Source organism: Microcaecilia unicolor, chromosome 12, assembly GCF_901765095.1.
Source record: "Microcaecilia unicolor chromosome 12, aMicUni1.1, whole genome shotgun sequence".
Taxonomy (NCBI): domain Eukaryota; kingdom Metazoa; phylum Chordata; class Amphibia; order Gymnophiona; family Siphonopidae; genus Microcaecilia; species Microcaecilia unicolor.
In genome coordinates, this window is record NC_044042.1 from 9,757,802 (window position 1) to 9,784,689 (window position 26,888).

Here is a 26,888-nt window from a genome sequence, read left to right on the forward strand (position 1 = left end):
CGGGTTTTGGGCGCACGTCAAATCATTTTTCAGCGCACCTGTAAAAAAAAAAAGGCCTCCCTCCCCCCCCCCCCCCAAAGAAAAATGAACGTGCGGCAAAATCAAAATTGCCGCACCTCCATTTTGGGTCTCTGACCTTACTGACAGCCTAGCGGTAAAGAATCTGGCCGGTAAAGACCTACGCGCGTCAGATGCCACTTGGTGCGTGTCCGGAAATATCTTGCGGACACATGCTAAAAATGAAATTACCGCAAAAGCCACACACGGTGGTCGGGTGGTAAGTCCATTTTTGAGCACGTTGGGAACCTCTACGCAGCTTAGTAAAAAGGGGCCCTCAGTGATGAGGTAAGATGGTGTGACATACGCATGATAGAGGTAGGGTAGGGGACCCTGTAGACCACCAGCTCATTTCACATAAGATAAGTGCTTCAAGCTAGAAAAAACATTCCTGATTATTATAAACCCTAGACCTTTTTTTTTGGGGTGGTAGTGGGAGTACCTATGTAAAACACTATACCATAAACAACTTCCACTGCACTGTAAAAAGCAATCTGTGTATTGGTCCCAAATCGTGCTCCCTCCTTTATCAGTTGTGACAAACAAGGGGGGGAAAAAACCTCAAAGCCTGTTCATGTCTCCACAGCTGTTCCCCACGCGGACCCTGAAGCAGCTACAGGCTGTCAAATAGCACAGCGAAACACTGGCCACCGTCGGTGGGGGGAAACTGGAATGAGGCAACCGTGGATCTCAACTGATAATCCAACACAAGCTAAGTTCTTTTTTGCTTGATTAACACTCATTATTACGTGGTGTTTGCAGACTATGAGTTAGCTGAAGCATTGCAGCAACCTCTGGAGAGGCAGGATTAAAGAGAAAGATGCCCAGAAAAGCAGTTTTGTTCTGCATGCACTTGTGACACAAGGGAGGTTTTTTTTTGCCTATGATAAAGATCAGATCCCCTTAAGACTAAGAAATTGGTCAACGGGATTGACTAGCGGCCGGTGGGATCGTAATAGACCCAGGCACTTTGAGGGTTTTCCCCCTTGTTTGTCACAACTGATAAAAGAGGGAGCATGATTTTGGACCATACACAGATTGCTTTTTACAGTGCAGTGGAAGGCATTTATGGTATAGTGTTTTATTATAAACCCTAGCCATGGGCGAACTGGTGACCTTAAAGGGGCACAGGACTGGGCAGAAACGTTCCAGTTCCTGTAAATGTCTAAAATCCTCTAGGGATGCATACAAAGCACTGTACAGTAATTTTTTTTTTGCGGGGGTGGGGGGGGGGGGGTGCTGCTAAAGTAGCACAATATTACAAATGCAATATAAAACAGTGAAGAATTGGGAGCAATTATATTTTAACCCTGCAACATTCTATACAATAATTCAATAAAAATACCTTTTATGGCTTTCTCAAGTAAAAGCTTTTGGAAAACAACAATTAAAATTTTACACATCCATATGCTGCAAAAGAAAGGTGACAGCTTTCAGGACCTAAAACTTCTTTCCATACTGAAATGAGGAAGGGGTTTTTAGTACCTGAAAACTAGTCAAAAACTGTTTTGCTAGTCTGATAAAAAAAAAAGGTATTCTTATTTAATTTTCTGATTTCTATACATTCAAATTGACTAACAAAGCAACCGTACTACTTAAAACAACAAAACGAGCCCGTGAATGAAGGTGAAATGCAGCGAGGCTGAAGTCACTTGCTGCTCTCTTTGGTCACTGTGCTGGCAGGGCTTGTGCGATGGTCAGGTTGGGAGCCTGCATGGGCCAGGGCTCCTGACCCTGATGAGTCTGTAAGAGACGGTACAGCTGCTTCAGGTGAGTCACAATGTTATCCTTGATGTCAGGCATGGATATTTGCAGGCGCACACTGCTGCTGTCGAAGGAACGCGTGAAGTCTCCGGAAAACATCTCGTAAATCATCCGAGCAACCACCGGGATGATCTGGCAGAGAAGGCGGAAACAAAAGTCAAATTCAACTTTACAGCCGCAAGAAATGCAATCATGTCTCTGTACTGGCTTCTGACAGCTTACAAAGGTCAAGAATTCTAACCAGTGTGTTTATTCTGGCAAAAAAGGTGCCGGTACTCAAATGCCAGGCCACCCTTCAGCGGTGGGGTGATCACTGAGGGACCCACCCCACAATAGCCAGGCCCCCTGCAACCAGTCACAGAATTGGTGTGTAGAGCCTGAGCTCTTTCATTAAAACTTGGGTTCCATGGGTCAGTTTTAGCAGACAATGGAAAAGGAGCCAGTACACAGTACCCCCAAGTACCCCCACTCAAAGAAAGCCCTGATTCTAACCCACAGCTGCAATCTTCTGGTCTCCCCTCTTTTCTAGAAAACCACCTTGCCCCTTATGCCAATGTGAGGGTGCTTTGATCCTCTCCATGGCACCATCTTACTGTGCCCTTCCTTCTGTCAAATGTACTTGGAAACTGATTGAACTTCTTGTTTCAATGTAGTTGCCTTTTCCCTCTGGAATAATCTTCCCTTTTACCTTAGATTTGAATCATCTCTGGAGAAATTCAGGTCCCAGCTAAAAACTTAATTTTTTTTCCCAGATTTCATTCCTGATTGGTTCTGCAACTTGTTCCAGCTCACTGACTTAAATTAGCTTTTGTTTCTCTTTGAATAATACACATTTTTGTTCTTTTACCAACCCCTACTATAGTTCTACCCCCCCTCCCTCCCCAAACATTTCCTCTGTAAGGCATTGTAATCTTTCATTTCCCTGTATCCCTATCGCGGCTCAGTCTTGTCCTAATATTTTTGTCTTTACATATTTTGCTGTATGTCCTGTTTTTAATAGATGTTCTTTTAATTACCCCTTCCCAATTACTTTTAATACTTTTAGATTTTATATTTATGTTAGGTAAATCTGTATACAATACCAAGTCCCCTATGACTATTATTCTATGTTAAGCCATGTGAACTTTTATACACTGAACTGCAGATGGAGCCTCTTCTCCGGTCTTGAAAACCTCCCGGATTATTTATAGTTCTTTTTTGACTTAGAAAAGATATTTCTTTAGTATATTTATTATATTAACATTTACTTATTAAGTAGGATTTTCCACTGAAAGGACAACTTGTAATATGTTGGAGAAAATGAATAAACACTTATTACTACTACTACTACTATTTAGCATTTCTATAGCGCTACAAGGCGTACGCAGCACTGCACAAACATAGAAGAAAGACAGTCCCTGCTCAAAGAGCTTACAATCTAATAGACAAAAAATAAAGTAAGCAAATCAAATCAATTAATGTGTACAGGAAGGAGGAGAGGAGGGTAGGTGGAGGCGAATGGTTACGAGTCAAAAGCAATGTTAAAGAGGTGGGCTTTCAGTCTAGATTTAAAGGTGGCCAAGGATGGGGCAAGACGTAGGGGCTCAGGAAGTTTATTCCAGGCGTAGGGTGCAGCGAGACAGAAGGCGCGAAGTCTGGAGTTGGCAGTAGTGGAGAAGGGAACAGATAAGAAGGATTTATCCATGGAGCGGAGTGCACTTATCTTAGTGTAAAGGTTTTTTCAGTGGTTGTCTCAACAGAGAGTGTCTCCATTTCACAAACTGCTTCCTCGGGAGACCGACCAACCAACTCTATGCGAGTCACTGTGGTACACACTCTCCGGCTTACTAGTCCTGTTCACTACCTCGCGGAATTTTCGGCAAGATTTTATATTTACGAATTCCTCCCCTCATGCTCTATGGCACGAGCAAGAGACAATCCAGTTGGCACTTTCCTGACTGGGTCCTGCTATGGGGTAAGTGATTAAAACTGAATGCAACATCAGGCACTTCCTATATGTCCCAAGGAGAAGTCGAACCAGAAATGTGTAAATTCTTTATATAATCAAAATGTTCAATCAAAAAAATTGGCTTGGAAAGAAAAAAAGGACTGATCCGCAGTTTTAAGAATTTATTTTGTAGAACGTCTTGATTTAAATTAGGGATGTGCTGATTAAAAACGAAATAGGAAATGCTACGATCCAGGGTTGGTGGAAGGATGACAACTCCCCCCCCCCCTTTCAGGTCCCTAATTTGCCCTCTCCCCAGGATATTATGCTTTAATACAGGACTTTCCAAAAGTCCTACCTGCAAGAAGGGTAGATAATTGTTAAACAACCCATTTACATAGGTCAAGGTGTGCCTCAGTGGTTTTTTGCATTCGTGTTGCAGTGGGATCTATTGTTTTTGCTTTGCCGGCAGCTGCCCTTTACCGACTCCCTCCCCTTCCTTGCAGTATCCTCATCCCCGTATGATCCGGGGGAGCAAAGACTCGAGCCACAAACTGAACTCGGGAATGGAAACAAATTCTTGCATTGCACTGCCACTGAGCTGAACCTTATCCTTACGCTTTAAAAACAAACAAACACAAGCCAAGCTTTTTTTTTTTACCTGAACTACTATGAGTTTTCTCTCCTTGGGTTTCCCATCAGGCCATTCCTCTCCAAAGCACAGATAAATTTCATAAGGAGGCTGTGATTCTATGTGCCCCCTCTGATGGGAAATGAGCTCTGAGAAAGAGAAAATTCAGACAGACCACAAATTTAAGTTGCTGCAGTGTGGAAGATCCAGCAGAGTACACACACACACACCAGGGCAAAACAGACAAATGTTTGGCGGGAAGGCTCTGGTCTGGGAGAGCAAAGCCCTCAGCTACTGATAGATCAGGGATGTGCCGAGATCCTTCTTAAAACCGTTTTTACAAGTAAAAGTCTCTCTCAACAGGTGGCACAGAACTGGACAGAAAGCCCAAATAGCAATTTCAGGGGAAAAAAAAAAACTGCAGAGCAATTCTTAATACTTTTTCCCCCCCATAACAAAGAACTTCTTTTCGAAGACTGAAATCTTTTCCTTTAAAAGGGGAGGGGGGGGGGGAGGGGAAGAGAACTTATGACATATTATTACACCGATTGCATTTCTTATACTAAACAAACAGAACACTGATTTTCTTGGGATCTTGAGTTATCGGCTCTTGAAGACCTGCAGTAGTTAACACCGGCTACATATACCCAACATTCAGCGCTACTTAACTGACGAGGAGCCGTTCCTGGCCGGTTCAATAGCATTTAGCCAGCTAACCGCTAATACTCAGCAGGAGATAGCTGGGCAATACTCAGCAGGCAAATCTGACCGCATAAATAGCAATCCTACCGTTACCCTCTTAATAACTTAACCGACCAGCGCTCAATATACACAAGCCGGTTAAGTTAGAGTCGGCCTTCTCCCTCCCCCACCACCCCAAAATATTCAATGCCAGTCACCGGATACAGCCCGGCATTGCCTAATGCTGGCTATCAGGCCCGTAGTGTTATGAGCAACTATTAAACAGGATATTGTTACTGCAACAGAATAATAAATTCCACCTGCCAGAGTGGCCAGGATTACTAAGAGTCTTGATTGCAAATGCTGGTCCTGTCAAGAATCTGATGGATCCCTTTCCCATATGGTTTTTTTTACTGTAAGAACGTAAGAGCATATTGGCGACTCATTTGGGCTAAGTTGCGCCTTATTTTTCAGTTGCCTGTGTCAACCGTGATTTCTTATGATGTTGTGCTTTCAAGGGCCTCTTCTCCTAACCTCTCTCTCTTAGAATCCGATAAGAAATTGTTTGTTAGCTGTTGCTTTACACTTGTTTCAAACTGGAAAAATAACGTACATCTTAATTATAATGAATGGTGGAGTAACGTGTGTGTGATTAGGAAATATGAAACTATTCTAGCCCATAAGCACCGTTGTGTTCAATCTGTCTTGAAGACCTGGGCTCGTTTAGATTCATTTTGTTGGACTCCTAATAGCACTACCTGATAATTGTATAATTGTTGATTTGCTATGGGTATTGTCATGGTATGTTGTTCTGTCTTTTCATTTTTGTTATTAACTTTGCCATGGATTATTGTTACTTTTTTTTGTGTGTGTGTGTTATACTTGAAAAACCTTAATAAAAATATGAAAAAAAAAATGAATAATAAATTCTCCCCCTCCTCAGCTAGATCCCTAAGTTTATTGAGAAAACATTATGACATTTTCCACATTTCATTACATCTATCTACCTATCCTGAAAATCTGCTTGCCGCGGATTGAATAGTTTTGGAGAAAATGAGCATATAAACCTAGCCCGCTCCTTGAGACTGAGCGACTAGCTATTCATTTCCTCCCAAGGGAATCAAGTCCCGGAAAACCTTCGGTGCGCTCTTCCCTGTAGTCAGAATCTCCCTTTGGAGCTCTCGACCCATCGGAATTAGGACTGGAGGAGGATTACCTCAGTTTCAGAAGGAAACTGAGAAAAAAACTCACCTGTTCCCCAACTCTGCCACTTAACTCTCCCTGCTTAGCCTGGCTTGAATTTCTCGCTATCCGTCGTTAGCTTTTCCTAAACCGTGTAAACCGCACTGAACTCTAATTAGGAGATATTAGTGGTATATAAGACCTCACTCGAATTGGGGCAGACAAAATGCAAACACAGGGGGACTTTTTTTTTTTTTTTAAAGAAATAAAATGTGCCCTTTTACTAAGCAGCGCTATCCCCAGCATGGGTCGTGATGCGTGCTAAGGCCACATTTAGCGCTGCCCATAATTGGCCACGTGCTACTTTTCCCCATTAGCGAGGGGCGCCACTACCTTGTGAGCACTTAATGACACTTATTTTGTATGAGGTAAGGTATCACGCGCTAATCCCGTGCGGCAAAGCCAATGCACTGTTTAGCATAGCTGCGCCCGCTCTCCGCCCCCCCCCCCCCATGCAAAAACTACTGCGGGAAGCCCGAGCGTACCCCACAGTGGAGCATTTTAATCTGCAGCAAGCGTTGAGTTAGTAGTAAAAGGGTTCCAGAAAGCGTTAAAGAAATGACACCATAAAACCTACCACTTAGGAACATTTCCAGGCAGAAAAGCTTGACCTTCTTTTGCCTCTCAATCAGATTGGGTGTGTTGGGCGACGGGGCACAAGGGCCTGACCAGTACACCTTGCACTGACACAGGCGAATGGCATAAATCGCATGCCCGCTGATCTCCAGGATCAATCCCCTGTCCATGACATCCAGCAGCCGGCTGGTAAACAGCTTCTGTTTCTCATTGGCTATCTTCTCGGGTCCGGGGAACCTCACTTGCTCCAGGTTCATGGGCCCGAAGAGTTCTTCCTGGTCCGGCATGGGGCCAAGGTCGCCATAGAAAATCCGACAGCCCTGGGGGTTACTGACGGTCATCGTTCCCTCCACCTCCTTCCCTCGGTACTGAAACTGAATTTCTAAGTCTGTCACTAGAATTTAAAAAAACAAAAAACACACACACACATTATAGAATTTGTTTAGTGCCATTGTTGCTGCTGGCCAGTTCTTAAAATGGTACAAATTAAAATTCAACCAACTTTATCCAGAACTAGAGAATGACATGGGGATAAAATTTGTTCCCATCCCCGTCTCATCCCCATGGGCTCTGTTCCCATCTGCAGAGGCCTCAAACACTTACGATTTTATATTTAAATCTTTTTATTAAAATATATAAAGGAACAATATGCTGTGCAACTGTTGTGTATAAATTACAAATAGAACTTAACACTAATTAACATTTCTAGAGCGCTACTAGGGTTACGCAGCGCTGTACAGTTTAACAAAAACGACAGTCCCTGCTCAGAAGAGCTTACAATCTTGAGTAGCTATAATAACCCTTCCACCACAATAGCTGGCTTCAACTACCCCAAGGAATCCTAATCCACTCTGTTAAAATGTCCAGGGGTACAAAATACAGCCCGTTCTGTATGCCCTAGAGGGGAGAAATCTGCCCTATGAAGCACTGTTATGATTTTTTAATCTGTGGATGAACAATCTCGGGACTCAGTCTAGCTCTCTTGTCTTCCACAGTCCTTCCTGCAATAGAAGATGTCTTCTTAGAAGATGTGCTGGTAGCAGGATGTACAGGATCCCCCCCATGCAAATTTTGCTAGCTGTGGCCAGCACGTTTGCTTGTTTTTTCCAAAATATAAAAATACTGTCATCTGCATCAATCAGTTCATTAACAGGCTTCAAAGTAGAAAGTGAAACGGGGACAAAGTTTGTCCCCGATCCTCACGGGCTCTGTCCCCAACCCCACCCCATCCCTGTGACATTCTCTATCCAGTACCTCAAATTCTGAGCACAGTGTCACAGATGCAGCAGTTTCTCTGCCGTCATCTACTGTGTTAACTATGTAAACAACCTGCATGTCCATCTGTGGTCTCTCGGTACCAGAGAAAAATTTTCACACTCTTTGCCACAAAACTGAATGACTGCAAAGACCAGAGATCCTGCAGCTTCCACCACTTCTCAAACGTCAAGATCTCATCTAGCCAGTACATCACCTGTGCAACTGGTCCAACCCATAACACAAAGATAAGAATGTTACTTTCTAGTTAAGTTTCTCTGTAGCTAGCTAGAGGCTTGGCTTGTGCAAGAGACCCATTTACATACATAGTAGATGACGGCAGAAAAAGACCTGCAAGGTCCATCCAGTCTGCCCAACAAGATAAACTCATATGTGCTACTTCTTGTGTATACCTTACCTTGATTTGTATCTGCCATTTTCAGGACACAGACCGTAGAAGTCTTGCCCAGAACTAGCCCCACCACCCAAACACCAGCCCCGCCTCCCAATCTCGGCTAAGCTTCTGAGGATCCATTCCTTCTGCACAGGATTCCTTTATGTTTATCCCACGCATGCTTGAATTCCGCTACCGTTTTCATCTCCACCACCTCCCGCGGGAGGGCATTCCAAGTATCTACCACTCTCCCCGTGAAAAAATACTTCCTGACATTTTTCTTGAGTCTGCCCCCCCTTCAATCTCATTTCATGTCCTCTCGTTCTACCGCCCTCCCATCTCCGGAAAAGGTTCGTTTGCGGATTAATACCGTTCAAATATTTGACCCTTCCAATTCCTCTGCCATGCAATGATCTACTGAACAGGGAAGCTCAGGGGAATGCAGGGGTCATGGCAGCCAGAACTAAGCCCCCAGGGCAGAGAACAACGTTCTCACAATTTCCTTCCTCTCTGTTGTCCTAATGTGGTGGTGGAGACGAGGACTGTGTCAGAATTTAAGAAAGCGTGGGACAGGCACGTGGGATCCCTTAGGAAAAGGAGGAGCAAGTGGTTAGCGAAGATGGGCCAATTGGCCCTTATCTGCCGTCACGTTTCTAGTCCAATCATTCCCGATTCTTCTGAGAAATGATCCTTTAAACAGACCCTAGAAGATAAAGGGTCACCTTGTACAAATAAAGACCTTGGTGTTGCCTGGCTGAGGCTGCTATTAGGACTCATGATGCACATCTGCTCAGTCTGTGGACCAAAGATTACTTGCAACTTATCCAGTTACTGCAGTGCAGCAACTCATCAGGGCCTTAGGACAGGTTCTTCAAGAGATAACACTGTGAACGAGACCCTAATCTCCTAGGGGAGTACATGGAACTGGGTTTCTCACGGAAAGGATGAACCGACTTATTCCTGAGGTAAAAGAAAGTACAACAGCTGAAATGTCTGTTGCACTTACTCATGCTGGAAGGCTCTCAGGAGACAATCAGTAAAACCAAGTTCCAGCAACTGCCTGCAAAAGGGGTAAAATGTCTTCCTGATAAAAGCGTGACACCCTACAAGCCACTATTTTGACCTTGGAGTGTGCTGTATCAGGACAATGTTTTACCCCGATGTAGGCAGTTACTAAAATGTGGCCATGCGGGTTTGTCTCCTGTTGTCCTCTTGCCATTCTGGTGTTTCCTGACCAGGTTGTAGCCTAGTGGTTAGTGTAGCGGGTTGAGAACCTGAGGAACTGGGTTCGATTCCCACTGCAGCTCCTTGAGACTCTGGGCAAGTCACGTAACCCTCTGTTGCCCCAGGTACAAATAAGGACCTGTATATACTATGTAAACCGCTTTGAATGTAGTTGCAAAAAACACAGAAAGGCAGTATCTCAAGTCTCATTTCCCTTTCCCTATTTGAGATTCTACGTGGAATGTTGCTAGTGGAGGAGTAGCCTAGTGGAACATGGAATCTTGCTACTATTTTGAGATTCTACGTGGAATGTTGCTAGTGGAGGAGTAGCCTAGTGGAACATGGAATCTTGCTACTATTTTGAGATTCTACGTGGAATGTTGCTAGTGGAGGAGTAGCCTAGTGGAACATGGAATCGTGCTACTATTTTGAGATTCTACGTGGAATGTTGCTAGTGGAGGAGTAGCCTAGTGGAACATGGAATCTTGCTACTATTTTGAGATTCTACATGGAATGTTGCTAGTGGAGGAGTAGCCTAGTGGAACATGGAATCTTGCTACTATTTTGAGATTCTACATGGAATGTTGCTAGTGGAGGAGTAGCCTAGTGGAACATGGAATCTTGCTACTATTTTGAGATTCTACAGGGAATGTTGCTAGTGGAGGAGTAGCCTAATGGTTAGTGCAGTGGAACATGGAATCTTGCTACTATTTGAGATTCTACATGGAATGTTGCTAGTGGAGGAGTAGCCTAATGGTTAGTGCAGTGGAACATGGAATCTTGCTACTATTTGAGATTCTACATGGAATGTTGCTAGTGGAGGAGTAGCCTAGTGGTTAGTGCAATGGAATATGGAATCTTGCTACTAGTTGACATTCTACGTGGAATGTTGCTAGTGGAGGAGTAGCCTAATGGTTACTGCAGTGGAACATGGAATGTTGCTACTAGTTGACATTCTACGTGGAATGTTGCTACTATTTGAGATTCTGTTGCTACTATTTCAGATTCTACTTGAAATGTTACTACTATTTGAGAGTCTACATGGAATGTTGCTAGTGGAGGAGTAGCCTAGTGGTTATTGCAGTGGACTTTGATGCTGGGGAACTAGGTTCAATTCCCACTGCTGCTCCTTGTGACTCTGGGCTTAACCCTCTATTGTCCCAGGTACAAAAAAAAACAAAAAACAAAAAAAACCTTTACATTGTGAACCCACTAGGGACAGAGAAAGTACCTATATATGATAATTGTAAACCGCTTTGGTTGTACCACAGAAAGGCGGTCTATCAAATCCATGACCCTTTGCCATTTTATCTCATGGTTAGATTGCCTCTCTTTCCTGTAACTTACGCCCCTTATAAGAGAGAACAGTTGAGAAGCCCAGACTTACTTGGCAAAGAGCTGATCCACATTTCTGGCGAGCTAAAACAGTCGATAGAGATGGGCGGTGGTGGAACCTCATCCATAGTTAAAGGCTCATCCTTCGGCCAAGGTGCTTCAGGGCTACAGTTATTCACGCTGGTAGGGTCCAACGGAGAACCTGAGAAAACAAAATGGGAAACAAACCGTTTTTTGAAAACGGAACAAAACATTTTAAGTCGGACCAGGACCATCAGTAGATCGGCCACCTGATGGTGTTTCTATGTTCCCATACAAGAGGGCTTTTGTTACAACATAAAATAGCGATTCACTGTACTCCAAATGTGAAAAAGAATTTTATCGCGCATTAACCGTTTTCATTCTTACCGCAGGACACGCTCAGCTGTCCTGCAGTAACTGCCAAATGTGCACACATTAAAACGTGCGTCAGGGGGGGCGGAGAGTGGGTGTTCCTATGCTAACTGGTTAGCGCTGATACCACATGAACCCTTACAGCCTACCAAATGGGTGACATAAGTGCTCAAGGGGTAAAATCTTTTAATGGCTATTAATCTTTTAATGGAGGAGTAGCCTAGTGGTTAGGGTGGTGGACTTTGGTCCTGGGGAACTGAGTTTGATTCCCACTTCAGGCACAGGCAGCTCCTTGTGACTGGGCAAGTCACTTATCCCTCCATTGCCCCATGTAAGCTGCATTGAGCCTGCCATGAGTGGGAAAGCGCAGGGTACAAATGTAACAAAAATAAAACAGATACTATTGGAGATTCTACATGGAATGTTGCTACTATTGGAGACTCTACATGGAATGTTGCTACTATTGGAGGTTCTACATGGAATGTTGCTACTCTGAGATTCTACATGGAATGTTGCTATTCCACTAGCAACATTCCATGTAGAAGGCTCCACAGGCTTCTGTTTCTGTGAGTCTGACGTCCTGCACGTACGTCCTGCGCGGCCACATTGGTGATCTGTAAGGGCCAACTTCTACATGGAATGTTGCTATGTTGCTAGTGGAATAGCAACATTCCATGTAGACTCTCAAATAGTAGCAACAGTGGAGGAGTGGCCTAGTGGTTAGGGTGGTGGACTTTGGTCCTGGGGAGCTGAGGAACTGAGTTCGATTCCCACTTCAGGCACAGGCAGCTCCTTGTGACTGGGCAAGTCACTTATCCCTCCATTGCCCCATGTAAGCCGCATTGAGCCTGCGATGAGTGGGAAAGCGCAGGGTACAAATGTAACAAAAATAAAATAGATACTATTGGAGATTCTACATGGAATGTTGCTACTATTGGAGACTCTACATGGAATGTTGCTACTATTGGAGGTTCTACATGGAATGTTGCTACTCTGAGATTCTACATGGAATGTTGCTATTCCACTAGCAACATTCCATGTAGAAGGCTGCGCAGGCTTCTGTTTCTGTGAGTCTGGGCAAGTCACTTAACCCTCCATTGCCCCATGTAAGCCGCATTGAGCCTGCCATGAGTGGGAAAAGCGCAGGGTACAAAATGTAACAAAAAATACAAAAACTACAAAAAGGCTATTTTTACGGCTGCAGTGAAACTGGCCTTAGTAAGGCCACTTTTTATCACAGCTTTGTAAAAGTGGCCCTAAGTAATTTGTGTCCTCCAGTTAGAACACCCTACTGGGTCAGACCAAAGCTCCATCTCGCCCGGTATCCTGCTTCCAACAGTGGCCAAACCAGGTCACAAGTGCCTGGCAGAAACCCGATTAGTCAAACAGAAAAAAAGGGGCAGCTCTTTAGGATTGTACCGTGCTGTACCCACGGAAAGTGGTCTTTCTTCTAAAGCTGTGTCTGCGGTTCATTATATCATTGGTTGCAAAATATTAAAAGCATCAGCTGCTGATTTGCAGTTTAACCTGTTCAAAAGCTGACTTGTAGTTTAAACTCTCGAACGATTGAATTCGGATTTGAAATAGCTGTAAGAGATCCATTAGCTCCTGCCACATATTTCTCCGATGCCTCTAAGCGTTACTGTTCTTCTTACTACTGTGATCTATGGCTGCAGGAATCTGATTTCTTATGTTCCCCTTTTGGTTTTGGTGTATTTAGAAACCCAATTAGTAGCAACATTCCATGCTACCAATCCCAGAGCAAGCAGTGGCTTCTCCCATGTCCATCTCAATAACAAAGACTATGAACTTTTCCTCCAGGAACTTCTCCAAACCTTTTTTAATCTCAAGATACTCTAACCGCTGTTACCACATCCTCCAGCAACGAGTACCAGACTTTAACTATTTGTTGAGTGAAAAAAATATTTCCTCCTAGGTAGTTCCCTATAACTTCATTGAGTGTCCCCTGGTCTTTGTACTTTTTGAAAGAGTGAAAAATCGATTCATTTCTACTCGTTCTGCACCACTCAGGATTTTATAGACCTCAATCATATCCCCCCTCAGCCGTCTCTTACATGCTGAAGAGCCCTAACCTCTTTTAGCCTTTCCTCATATGGGAGAAGTTCCATCCGCTTTATCATTTTGGTCGCTCTTCTTTGAACCTTTCCTAATTCCGTGATATCTTTTTTGAGATATGGTGACCAGAACTGAATACAATACTCAAGGTGAGGTTGCACTATGGAGCGATACAGAGGTATTAATAGTATAAAAGTGTACAGTTAGATACCATGTAGAAGCAGGCCTGAACACCACATAGTAACATAGTAGATCACGGCAGAAAAAGACCTGCACAGTCCATCCAGTCTGCCCAACAAGACAACTCATGTGTGCTACTTTTTGTGTATACCCTACTTTGATTTATACCTATGCTCTTCAGGGCACAGACCTTATAAGTCTGCCCAGCACTATCCCTGCCTCCCAACCTCCAGTCCTGCCTCCCACCACTGGCTCTGGCATCTTAACCTGTCCTATTTCTATGTGTGTACAATAATCCCTTCCCATCTCCCCATGCCTATGGCAGCAGAGTCATCCTGTTAGTAACTATGGAGAAGATCAAAATCATTTGCGTTTTTTCAGCACCAGGACAGCAAAAAAAAAAAAAAAATTTAAGCTCAAACAAAAAAATATTATACATTTGTTTTGCCAAAATAATTTCATTCCGTTTCAGTCCTGTTGATCCTGCTGCCTACATGAATTTGCAGTTTTTCAACTTCCCTAAGAACTACAAAGCCATCCATGCAGTGGAATAAAACCAAAATGGGATCAAGTGGCCTCGAAAAGAATTTGGCGAAGGAAATTCTCATCTTTACCACAAATTATCTGACGTGCAGTCTCAGATACAAACACAAGCCGTGCTCACGCTGAGAAAAACCGGCTTCCAACGGACTTTTCTTTGGTACAGGATGGCATCGCCCGCATGCAGATTTTTGGGCAGGTGCTTTTGAGATGCTGCTCAAGCGCCACGTGAAAAGTCCCAACACACTTTTCTCTCCCTGGGCTCCGAACAAACGAATAGCAGGCCAGGTCGAAGAACTAAAAGCTCTGGGTGATAATCCACAGGCATGCTGCCCGACTGGTTCCTCCAGAATCCTGAACTCTTTTGGCCTGACTCACTGCACAGCAACACACAACAGTGTAACACAAACAAACCTTTATTACCATACCCCCATTTGCTGGCACCAGGAATAAGGTCACATAATGCTCCGCTCTCCCACCATGAGTGACATCTGGAAGAAAGCAAAGCTTTGGGCTTCTCTCCCCCCCCCCCCCCCCCCCCAGTGTAATTTATTTTTAACATTTAGTTATTTTTTGTGCGTTGTTTTGGTTAAGATCCGTACGTGGCTCCTCTCAAAAGCTTATTTCCTACTTTAAGATTGGTTTAGAAATAGTTAATTTGCGCAGAGTTATTTTAATAAAGTTCTCACTTATAATTCTGATATCCATCCCATTGGTAAATGGGTCTATGCTGATCAGCTTGTAACGCATTCAGCCCTATGACAGATTTTCGGGATTCTTTGGTTGTTCATTGCTTCTAATAAATAAATTAGAAACAGACTTCAGTACAATATATTTGGATATAGCTCACCCCTTTTCAGTAGTACATAAGTGTTGCCATACTAGGACAGACCAAAGGTCCATCAAGCCCAGCATCCTGTTTCCAACAGTGGCCGATCCAGGTCACAAATACCTGGCAAGATCCCCAAAATGTTCAATACGTTTTTTGCTGCTTATCCCATAAATAAGCAGTGGATTTTTCCCAAGTCCATTTTAATAATGGTCTATGGACTTTTCCTTTAGGAAACTGTCAATCTTTTTTTAAACCCCGCTAAGCCAACCGCCTTTACCACATTCTCTGGCAACGAATTCCAGAGCCGAATTACATTTTGAGTGAAGAAATATTTTCTCCAATTTGCTTTAAATTTACTACGTTGTAGCCTGATCGCATGCCCTCTAGTCCTAGTATTTTTGGAAAGAGTAAACGGACGATTCATGTCTACCTGTTCCACTCCACTCATCATTAGTAGCTCAAGTTGAGTATTTTCCAGTCCACAAAGAGCTCACAATCTAAGTTTGTACCTGAGGCAATGGATAATTAAGTGACTTGTCCAAGATCACAGGAGCCACGGTGAGATTTGAACCCACTTCCCTCTCTAACTAGGCCCTTCACTGGCTCCCTATCCGTTTTCGCATCCTGTTCAAACTTCTTCTACTAACCTATAAATGTACTCACTCTGCTGCTCCCCAGTATCTCTCCACACTCGCCCTTCCCTACACCCCTTCCCGTGCACTCCGCTCCATGGATAAATCCTTCTTATCTGTTCCCTTCTCCACTACTGCCAACTCCAGACTTTGCGCCTTCTGTCTTGCTGCACCCTATGCCTGGAATAAACTTCCTGAGCCCCTACGTCTTGCCCCATCCTTGGCCACCTTTAAATCTAGACTGAAAGCCCACCTCTTTAACATTGCTTTTGACTCTTAACCACTTGTAACCACTCGCCTCCACCTACCCTCCTCTCTTCCTTCCCGTTCACATTAATTGATTTGATTTGCTTACTTTATTTATTTTTTGTCTATTAGATTGTAAGCTCTTTGAGCAGGGACTGTCTTTCTTCTATGTTTGTGCAGCGCTGCATATGCCTTGTAGCGCTATAGAAATGCTAAATAGTAGTAGTAGTAGGCTACTCAGCCAGGAAAACTAGATTATACTAAGTATAGTGTGCTCAAGTGGGTGCTTAGTTACCTTCCAAGAAACATGAGGAGCGGTTCAAAGTGTTACACAACGGGCAGAGTCCTACATTTCCCTTAAGATGACATTTTGTTTATTTTCATCCAAGGCTATGCCTGTATTTCTCCTTTTCAACTTAATTGTAATCTTTGCATTCTGACTTCAGGGTGTAAGCCTCAGTGCTAGGGCATGTAAGCAATTTTTTAAAAAAAGCCTCATTCACTGGTTCTGCTCCGAGCACATTACTTACTTTAACTGAAGGAAAACCAGAGCGAAACGAGGGTGACTTTCCATTTGCTCAGAAACAGGAAAACTGGTTAGTTCCGACACTAAGAAAAAAGCATTTTTGTCTTGTCGTTCTCTACTAACCTTTGATATTCAGGTATGGAAACGTGTCCTGAATCGGAATGTGAGCCTGAGATTGATTTAATTCATCTTCCTCATCTTCTTCTAGGTCATTATCTCTCTCATCCCAGGGAGCTGATCCCGTAGACCCTAAGGGAAGAAAACCACCCACGTTTATATACATATAATGAAAGCTCAATCACTGTACACAGTAGAGAAACACGTTCAAATTATGTTTTCTCTCAGTAGAAGAGGGAAAGAGGCAAAGACTTGCTTTGATTTCAATTATTAATTTGGGTTCACATCTGATTTTATGATTTTCCCCATCTAGGTCTTGCCAGGGAACCACCAATAGCGTCAGACAATTTTTTTCACTGTTTTATCACATCCCTTCTCAAAAATTAATTACATTTTAATGTATTTGTTCTTATATTCCACTATTATCCAAAAACAAATTTTGGTTCAGTGTGGCTTACGTTCGTTTCATCGTTAAAGAAAAATGTCAGGAAGTATTCCTTCACAGAGAGAGTGGTGGATACTTGGAATGCCCTCCATGGGAGGTGGTGGAGATGAAAACGGTAACGGAATTCAAACATGCGTGGGATAAACATAAAGGAATCCAGAAGGAATGGATCCTAAGGAGCTTAGCCAAGATTGGGTGGCAGAGCCAGTGGTGGGAGGCGGGGCTAGTGCTGGGCAGACTTCTACGGTCTGTGCCCTGAAAATGGCAGATACAAATCAAGGTAAGGTATACACAAAAAGTAGCACATATGAGTTTTTCTTGTTGGGCAGACTGGATGGACCGTGCAGGTCTTTCTCTGCCGTCATCTACTATGTTATTAGACATTTACAGTCAGACTGAAAACATTTGATACCAGTGGTGGTTACCCAGTAAGATTTCTTGATGGGATGTTTTTTTTTGTGGTTTTCTTCTGGGATGGTAGAGGAGTGTGGTAGCCGTGTTAGTCCACTCTTAAGGTTATCAATAGAAATCAAACAAAATAAAACATGGAAAAGAAAATAAGATGATACCTTTTTTATTGGACATAACTTAATACATTTCTTGATTAGCTTTCGAAGGTTGCCCTTCTTCGTCAGATCGGAAATAAGCAAATGTGCTAGCTGACAGTGTATATAAGTGAAAACATTCAAGCATTACTATGACAGTCTGACAGGGTGGGAGGAGGGGGGTGGGTAGGAAGTATGCATGGGGACATCAAAGCATATCATTGATATTCTAACAGGGTGGGTGTGGATAGGTGAGGGGAGGGTGATCAACAGAGACATACAGCTTTATGGTTTATAATGGGCTAGGAACCCCAGATCCTTGTTAAGTCCTTTCTGTTGGGTGTTAAAATATTCAATCATTCTGACTTCAAAGGTCTTACGTTCTTGTATGGTTTTAAAGTTGCCTTTCAGGATTCTCACTGTGAAGTCACTGGTACAGTGTCCTGGTCCTGTAAAATGTTGACCAACAGGCGTGGGAACCCTGCTGGCACCAGTATTGTTCATATGATGTCTATGTAAATTGAATCTTGTCTTAAGCATCTGGCCTGTTTCTCCAATATAGCATCCTTCCTTACATTTTTTGCATACTTCCTACCCACCCCCCTCCTCCCACCCTGTCAGACTGTCATAGTAATGCTTGAATGTTTTCACTTATATACACTGTCAGCTAGCACATTTGCTTATTTCCGATCTGAGGAAGAAGGGCAACCTTCGAAAGCTAATCAAGAAATGTATTAAGTTATGTCCAATAAGAGGAAGTGACGTCACGAAACGGCATGGCTGCATGCTAGCTGAGCTCCGTATAATCCGCGGAGATTTATAAGCTAAATAGCCTGTTTCAAGCGGCGAAATAACTGCAAAACACGAGCGGAGGAGAGCGCAACACAGTGGGATTAAATTTCCGATGCAGACGGAGACGGAGAGACTGAATTTCTCCCGCTTTGCATTTACACCGTTGGCGCGTGGCGAAAACAAAATGGCGGCCGCAACATCGAATCGCCCGGAACGGGCGATCGCGGTAGCGGAACTGGTAGAATTAACACCCGCAGGGGAAGCACACACCAATAAAGATCAGGAGGAGCCCGAGGAAGAAATGGGTCCGGAGTGGCAGAAGTGGCTTCAGGAGATTCGGGCAGACCTGAAAGCAATGCGAGGTGAGCTGGTGACTATGGGGGCAGATCTCAAAGGTGAAATAAGAGAGCTAGGTTCTCGATTGGAGGAGGCAGAAAATCGGCTTGATGCCCAATCAGATGCACTCGAGACCTTAGATCAGCGAACCACGGAAAGCCAGCTGGCCCACCAGCAGGTCCTCGACAAGTTAGAGGATCTGGAGAACCGTAGTCGCAGATGTAATTTGCGGTTTCGTGGCCTGCCAGAGTCCCCTGCCTACATTGACTGTGAGGATACTATACAAAGACTGACGAGTGATCTGCTAACAGCTGGAGGTACAGCAATAGAACCAACCGCGATCCTCATTGAGAGAGCTCACCGGGCATTCAGCTCCCCACGTGCCAATCTGCCTAAGGACATAATAGTGTGCTTTAGAGACTTTAAGATGAAGGAGCAGGTGGCAAAAGCGGCACGACAGACCCCAAATTTTAAGTGGGATACATACACAGTTGAAGTGTATCAAGATCTGGCAGCCACTACATTGAAGCGCAGAGCGGAACTCAAACCAGTCACTAGAAGACTTCAAGAACTGGGGATCCGGTATAGATGGAGACATCCATTTGCGCTAGTATTTTATAAAGAGGGTAAAATGCAGCACATAAGAACACTTGCAGAGGCGAAAGAAGTGCTGCCAGAGGAAGTCGAGATGGAGACATCAACCCCGACGACAGCAGCAAAGAGAGGCCCAACCCGGGTGATACCGCCTAAATGGCAACGAGTAGGCAATGGTCAGCGACGCCTAAAACGCCAACAGTCGGCAGCAAAAGTGACCTGATTGAGAAGCATTTCACTGGGAAGCCTCGGTTAAGGAGCAATTGTTGAATTGGCAAAAAGACAGAAGTTGATTGAACGTGCGCTCAGTGGCAATGCTGCAAAAAAAGAAAAAGTTGGACCTTAGGAAGTGATTGGGTGATGTATTTTGTTTTGTTAATACTATGCAAACACCTGTTATGTTGTTCTGTTGTCACTTAAATTTATAGAAAGGTAACAATTGCAAAGAGATAAGGCTTTACTCAAAGATGTAGGAGCCTCCGCGGAAACACGGACTGAACAGCTTACACTTCCTTCTAGAATGCCCTTAGTGATATACAGGGGCAGCTTTCTAAAGAGGGGAGGGGGGAGGGGGGAGGGAGGGAAACCCTGGGATAGGGACAAGAAAGAGGCCTATCAGGATGGTAAGGGGAGGGCTCATCAGAGGAAACCACTAGGAAATAGGCAAAGAAGCATAATGACTCAGAGATTAGCAGGCAATAGAGCAATTTATTATGACATCTTATGGCAGATATCAACCTACTACTGATTAATGCCAGAGGGTTGAATATCCCGAGAAAGCGACAACTCCTGTTTAGGGAAATGCTCCGTTTGCGAGCAGATGTGGTCCTGGTGCAGGAGACCCACTTGCTGTCCAGACATGAATATTTGTGCTACCATAAGAAATATCCCCATATATATTTTGCGTCCAATAGCGACAACACAAAGAGTAAAGGGGTAATGATGGCATTTGTAGGTGATAAACCTTGGAACATACTTAAAGTGACCAGAGACAAGGGGGGAAGATACCTCCTGGTAGTGTTGTCGCTGTTAGGACAGATCTTTACTATAGTAAACGTGTATGGGCCGAATGCACAGCAGGAGGGTTTTTTTTCAGAGTTGGACCAACTGCTCCAGAAACATGTAGAGGGCTCCCTATTGGTGGGGGGGGATTTTAACCTTACCATGCAGGCTCATCTAGACAACTCCTCGAGTAGCATACAATATGGCCGAAGAGATAGAGCAAAATTGTACGAATTTGTGAATCACTGGCACCTAATAGACCTGTGGCGGCGGGTACACCCAAGAAAGCGCAGCTATACTTACTATTCTGCAGTACATAAGTCATCCTCCAGGATTGACTACTGGCTAGGAGAAGCAGCGATAGCAGGATTGGCAGGGACACAGCAGATTTTACCTAGAACTTGGTCAGACCACTCTCCGGTTCTGATGCAGCTGACATTACCCAATACGCGAGGGAGACAGAAAAGCTGGCGTCTGGATGATGCTCTTCTGCAGGATCCGGCTAATCTAGTTAGCATTGAAACCAATATTAAAGAATATATCCAATTCAATGATAATGGGACAGTTTCACCGATAATAGTCTGGGAGGGATTTAAGGCAGTTATGCGGGGTCACCTCATAGCGCTGAAAGCACACACTAGGAAACAGCGGATGTTAAAAGAGGCGACTCTCCGGAAACAACTAGAACAGGAAGAAGCCAGGCTTCATAGTGGTGGATCGGAACATAAGCAGGCGAGCTTAGATAGAGCTAGCCGGCTGCGGGATCAAATCTGTGATTTGGAGCTGGCGGATATCTCCGAGAGTCTTCAGAAGGCTCAACAGACTCACTATGAATTTGGTAATAAGGCTAGCCGTCTGCTGGCCTATAGGCTAAAACAGCAAGCGAACCGCAACATAATTGCGAGCCTAAGGGATGAGGGAGGGGACACCCACACAGACTCTGATTATATAGAACTAGCATTCAAAGACTTTTATGAGAAGTTATACACCAGAGGTGAGGAGACAGATCACATAGAGATAACAGATTACTTAGAGGGGTTGGAGCTTCCAAGACTGACATCTAGTGCCACTCAGATGTTAGCGCACCCTATTGAAATGGAAGAGGTTATTCACGCTATTAAGGAGCTCCCGGCAGGTAAGGCTCCAGGACCCGATGGCTTCACTGGCAAATTCTATAAAACATTTGGGAAGCTGTTGGCCCCGCTGCTATTGCAAGTGTTTAATTCCCTAGAGGATAGTCCGGGGCTCCCCCCAACCTGGAATTTGGCTAATATTACGGTCATCCACAAGCCAGGGAAGGACCCACAGCTCTGTGGATCTTATAGGCCTATCTCACTGTTAGGGATAGACTATAAGATCTTCACAAAGATTTTGGCAACACGACTGCAAAAACATTTACCCTTTCTAGTTCATGAGGATCAGGCAGGTTTCGTGCATGGGAGACAGACATTCGATAATATACGTAGAGCACTACATTTGGTATACCATGCACAGGACACGCGGTCTCCATTATGCATTCTGTCACTAGATGCCGAAAAGGCGTTTGACAGAGTGAGCTGGTCCTTCTTGTTTGGAGTGCTAGATAAAATGGGATTCACTGGGCGTTTCCTCCGCTGGCTTCGTCTAATATATAAAACCCCTCAGGCCTCCATTAGAGTAAATGGCAGACTGACAGAGCCCTTCAATTTATATAGAGGAACAAGGCAGGGATGTGCAATGTCCCCCCTGCTTTTTGCCATTGTAATGGAGCCGCTGGCGGTTAGGCTTAGGGCACATCCAGAAGTAAAGGGGCCACGATTGGGAAGAATTGAAACGCGGACGCTTCTCTTTGCAGATGACGTCTTGCTGATGCTAAAAGATCCTGAGACCTCCTTTCCGAAAGTATTAGAGATGCTAAATGCATACGGGAAAGTCTCGGGGTTTAAGATTAATCTGGACAAATCTGAAGTGCTTGACATAAATATTCCCATTGAACAAAAATCCCGTCTGCAGCAGGCAACTCCGTTTCGATGGGCATCGCGATACATTCGATACCTAGGGGTTAATATTCCCAGAGACATCAAGGAGCTATACCAGGTTAATTTCCCCGAGATAGCGAAGCGTTTGCTGCAAGACTTGCAAAGATGGGGGGGTCTACAGTTGTCCTGGGTTGGGAGGATAAGTGCAGTAAAAATGGTAGTACTCCCAAGGATACTGTATCTCTTTATGGCATTACCAATCTCCATCCCAGATAGCTTCCTACGAGGCCTCCAGAGGGACATCTTCTCCTTCATCTGGAAAAAAAGACCACCACGAGTTAAAAGAGAAGTTATGTACCAACCAAGGCAGCAGGGAGGGATGGGGGTCCCCTCTATCACCCTATATTACCAGGCGGCACATCTTAGAACAATAGCGGCTTGGTTCACAGACACAGAAAAATTGAGTGTCAGGATGGAGCAGGGCTGGGTGGGCCCCTTCCCGCTTAGGGCTATTCCATGGCTAGCTAAACAGGAGTTGGATGAACTTATCAAGGGATGCCCGCCGCTGATGCAGTGGCCCTTGCACACCTGGAGTGGGGTGCGAGAACAGTTTTTTCCAGGACGTAAGTTTTTTCGGCACATGTACCTTAGATTTGCTCCACACTTTACACCAGGAAGACATGACACGGCCTACTGTGGCTGGGAAGATATGGGTCTGTGCACGTTGGGCCAAATGTGGGAAGAGAATACGACAATAGCGTTTGAAGAGCTCTGCAGGGAACATGGTTTATCCTCCTTACAGGCTTTCCAATACTACCAAGTACAGGACTTTATAAGGCGAAGGGCAAGAGATGAGCTTAACTTATCAGAAACTAAGATAGAAATGTGTATGATGAGAGGGGGAGGTAAGGGGAGCATATCAAGACTCTATGAAGCATTGCTTCTATACTCCAACCCCGTAGAACATTATTTAGCTATATGGAATGAAGCCTTGAAGGAAACATATACTTTTCAACAATGGAAATTAGCATTTAAATCTTTGCTTAAGGTCTCGATTTCTAGTTCTATGATTGAGAATGGACACAAGATATTATATTGCTGGTACTATACCCCGCATCGCATTGCAAAGATGTTTAGAGGATGCTCAGCTACATGCTGGCGACAGTGCGATGGAATAGGGGACATGTTCCACATCTGGTGGGCCTGTACACACGCTCAGACATACTGGACAATGCTTCTGAAATTTCTGACTGAGGTCACTGGGATAACCTACCCAATGAAGATGGACTATTGTTTGCTACATTTTAAACCCGAAGGAGTTCCAAATCCAATACACCAGTTTGCTGGACAACTGTTTGTGGCAGGCAAGCTGGTATTAGCAGCGGCTTGGAAACAACCATCACTGCCGGGCCTTCATAGAGTCCTGCAGAAATTAGACTACATTTGCCTTATGTCCAAACTCACAGCGCTACGGAATGGACATTTAATACAACATCAAAAGACTTGGAAGCTTTATGAACAGTGGTTGTCCTCCCGGGACACTAAGAGCCAGTAAATGTTAGGCACGCATGAGTAGGTCGAGAGGGGGGGGGGGTGGGGGAGGAGAGGAAGGGAAAGGGTGAGAGGGGTTCTGAGAAATTGAATGAGTGGAATTAGAAATGGGGAACAGCCCAGAAAAGGTGTTAAGCAATATGGTTGTATTAAAGTTGTTCTCTGTTTTGATATGTTTATATCTGAAAATAATAAAATAAATGGTAAAAAAAAAAGTTATGTCCAATAAAAAAGGTATCATCTTATTTTCTTTTCCATGTTTTATTTTGTTTGATTTCTATTGATAACCTTCTGGGATGGTGATAGTGATTGGTGCATAGCCCAAAGTTACGCAATCCAGAAATCTGTACATACTAAATACTTGGTCCTGTCGTTATACTGAATAAGTCTATCGTAATAACGAAATGGCACATCAAACCTACCTAGTAATACGGTTAGGGTTGTAACTGCTGCTCCCTGTAGCTTACGCCCTTCCCCCATCCCCACGGCCTTCTGCTATTTTGAGCTGAAGCACTTGATAACTTGGTTTAGATCCTTTTGCTCTTTAGGGATCCTCCGTTTATCCCGTTCCTTTGTGGATTACATCAATGCTTCTGTCTCCAGCATCTCCACCGGGAGGGCATTCCGGGCAGCCACCATCCTTCCAGGAAAAATATTTCTAGGTATTTGAGTTTACCTCAGTGCTGCTCCACATCGTGCTCTACAATTTCTTTGCGTTTAGGACGTGTTCCTTTCTTGTGTACTAAACTTAGGGTCCCTTTTACTAAGCTGCGTAAGCGTCTATGTGCGCCAAAATGGAGTTACCGCACGGCTACCGCGTGGCCCTTGCGGTAATTTCATTTTGGGCATGCGTCCGCTAAGTGCGGCCGAAACATATATATTTTTTATTTTCTGGCGCGCGCAGCTCATTACTACCCGACTACCGCACGAGACTTTACCGCTAGGTCAACGGCTGGCGGTAAGGGCTCAGACCCAAAATGGATGCGCAGCAATTTTCATTTTGCCGCACGTCCATTTTCAGCAAAAAATTTTAAGAGGGCATTTTTTTTTTGCAGGTGCACTGAAAAATGATTCTGCGTGCGCCCAAAAACACGCTTCTACACTACCGCAGGCCATTTTTCAGCGCACCTTAGTAAAAGGACCCTTTATTTATTTTTTTACATTTATATCCCGCTTTAACCAAAGCAGATCACAAGATTAACACACGTAATAAAACCATAAAAAAACTTACAACAGATATAACAAAATTCAGAAAGTCCAAACGGCAGTGATTAATGCTTCTCACCATCATTTTAATGCTTTCACAAAATGAGCCTTTAAATCTCTCAAACTGGATAAGCATTTGCACATAACCTCAGGAGTACCTGGAAGATTATTCCACAGCAAAGGCCCAGCTATTGGAAAAGCACACGATACACTGTGTGGCAGATGGAACAACCCATTGTGGAATCACTTCAAACATTTAAAGATCTGTTATATCTCCCCTGGGGTAAAACATCTTTAGGTCAAGTCTCATCTCGTACATCTTCTGATGCAGATCACACACACCATTTTGGCTGCTATGCTCTGGACGGCTTCCAGTCTCTTTATAACCTTAGTTGAAATATGGCCTCCAACTAAACATAATATTCCAGGTGAGACCCCCACCAATGATCTGTTACATGGAAATACTTTTAAAACAAATAGGAGAAAATATTTTTTTCACTCAACAAATAGTTAAGCTCTAGAGCTCTTTGCCAGAGAATGTGGTAACAGCGGTTTGAGCATCTGGGTTTAAAAAAAGGTTTGGACAAGTTCCTGGAGGAAAAGTCCATAGTCTGCTATTGAGAGACATGGGGAAGCAACTGCTTGCTCTGGGATTGGTAGCATGGAATGTTGCTACTCTGGGGTTCTACGTGGAATGTTGCTACTCTGGGGTTCTACGTGGAATGTTGCTACTCTTTGGGATTCTACATGGAATGTTGCTACTCTGAGGTTCTACATGGAATGTTGCTACTCTTTGGGATTCTACATGGAATGTTGCTATTCTTTGAGATTGTACGTGGAATGTTGCTACTCTGAGGTTCTACATGGAATGTTGCTACTCTTTGGGATTCTACATGGAATGTTGCTATTCTTTGAGATTGTACGTGGAATGTTGCTACTCTGAGGTTCTACATGGAATGTTGCTACTCTGAGGTTCATGGAATTTTGCTACTCTTTGGGTTTCTGCCAGGTACTTGTGACCTGGATTGGCCACTGTTGGAAGCAGGACACTGATTGGACTAGATGGATCATCGGTCTGACCTAGTATGGCTATTCTTATGTACATTATCACCTTCTCCTTTCTGCTGGTTACACCTCTCTATGCAGGCCAGCATCTCTCTGACCTTTGCAATCACCTTATCACATTTTTTTTTTTTTGCTATGTCTTATGGAGGGGAGAGCTTTTCATCATCAAGATACTGACAGTACTAGTTACACTTCTAAGCTTTATGGCTTTTCTACCATTCTGTGTATATCAGATCCTCCAGTACAATGCAGTTCTATATCTTACGTGGCAATCTGTAGAAATTCTATTTCTTGCTAAATTTCTTCAGACACTTTTTAGGCGTGTACTTCATAATGTCAGGCACCCAATGAGAAGTTTGTCATTCGTTTGTTCTACAGAGAACATTTTTGCATTTTTACAAGCTCCCTTATCACCATGCACAAAAATACTGCAGTGGTAATTTTCTGCCAGGTTGCTGGCAATGGTGTGTGGAAGAAACAGACATCTGGACCAAAAAATAAAGAAAATCCACCTCAAGAACCAGAAAGAACCAAACTAACAGTCTCATCTTTGCACCAGGGGCGTAGCTACGTGGGGCCACGGGGGCATGGGCCCCCGTAGATTTGGCCCTGGCCCCCCCACCGCCAACCCCTTTGACCTCCCCTCCCGATGCCAACCTGCCACCGTCGGGTACCTTTTCTGGTGGGGGTCCCCAACCCCTGCCAGCCGGTCCTCTTATCCAGTGCGGCTGCATTGCTGATCTGCAAGGGCAGACTTCTGTTTCTGT

The 26,888-nt window shown here is 44.1% G+C and overlaps 1 protein-coding gene across 1 annotated transcript in view; it reads right to left on the reverse strand.

Annotated features, from left to right (window-relative positions):
• Window positions 1-270: 270 nt before the first annotated feature.
• The window catches only part of IRF6 (interferon regulatory factor 6), a 56,701-nt gene continuing 30,083 nt past the window's right edge, over window positions 271-26,888 (reverse strand). Inside the window, exons 4-8 of the mRNA XM_030221581.1 lie at window positions 16,634-16,759; window positions 11,138-11,287; window positions 6,880-7,272; window positions 4,410-4,528; window positions 271-1,953 (exon numbers count right to left, since the gene is read on the reverse strand). Coding sequence (XP_030077441.1) covers window positions 1,726-1,953; window positions 4,410-4,528; window positions 6,880-7,272; window positions 11,138-11,287; window positions 16,634-16,759 — 1,016 coding nt within the window. The 3' untranslated portion in view covers window positions 271-1,725. The remainder of the gene's footprint in view (window positions 1,954-4,409; window positions 4,529-6,879; window positions 7,273-11,137; window positions 11,288-16,633; window positions 16,760-26,888) is intronic.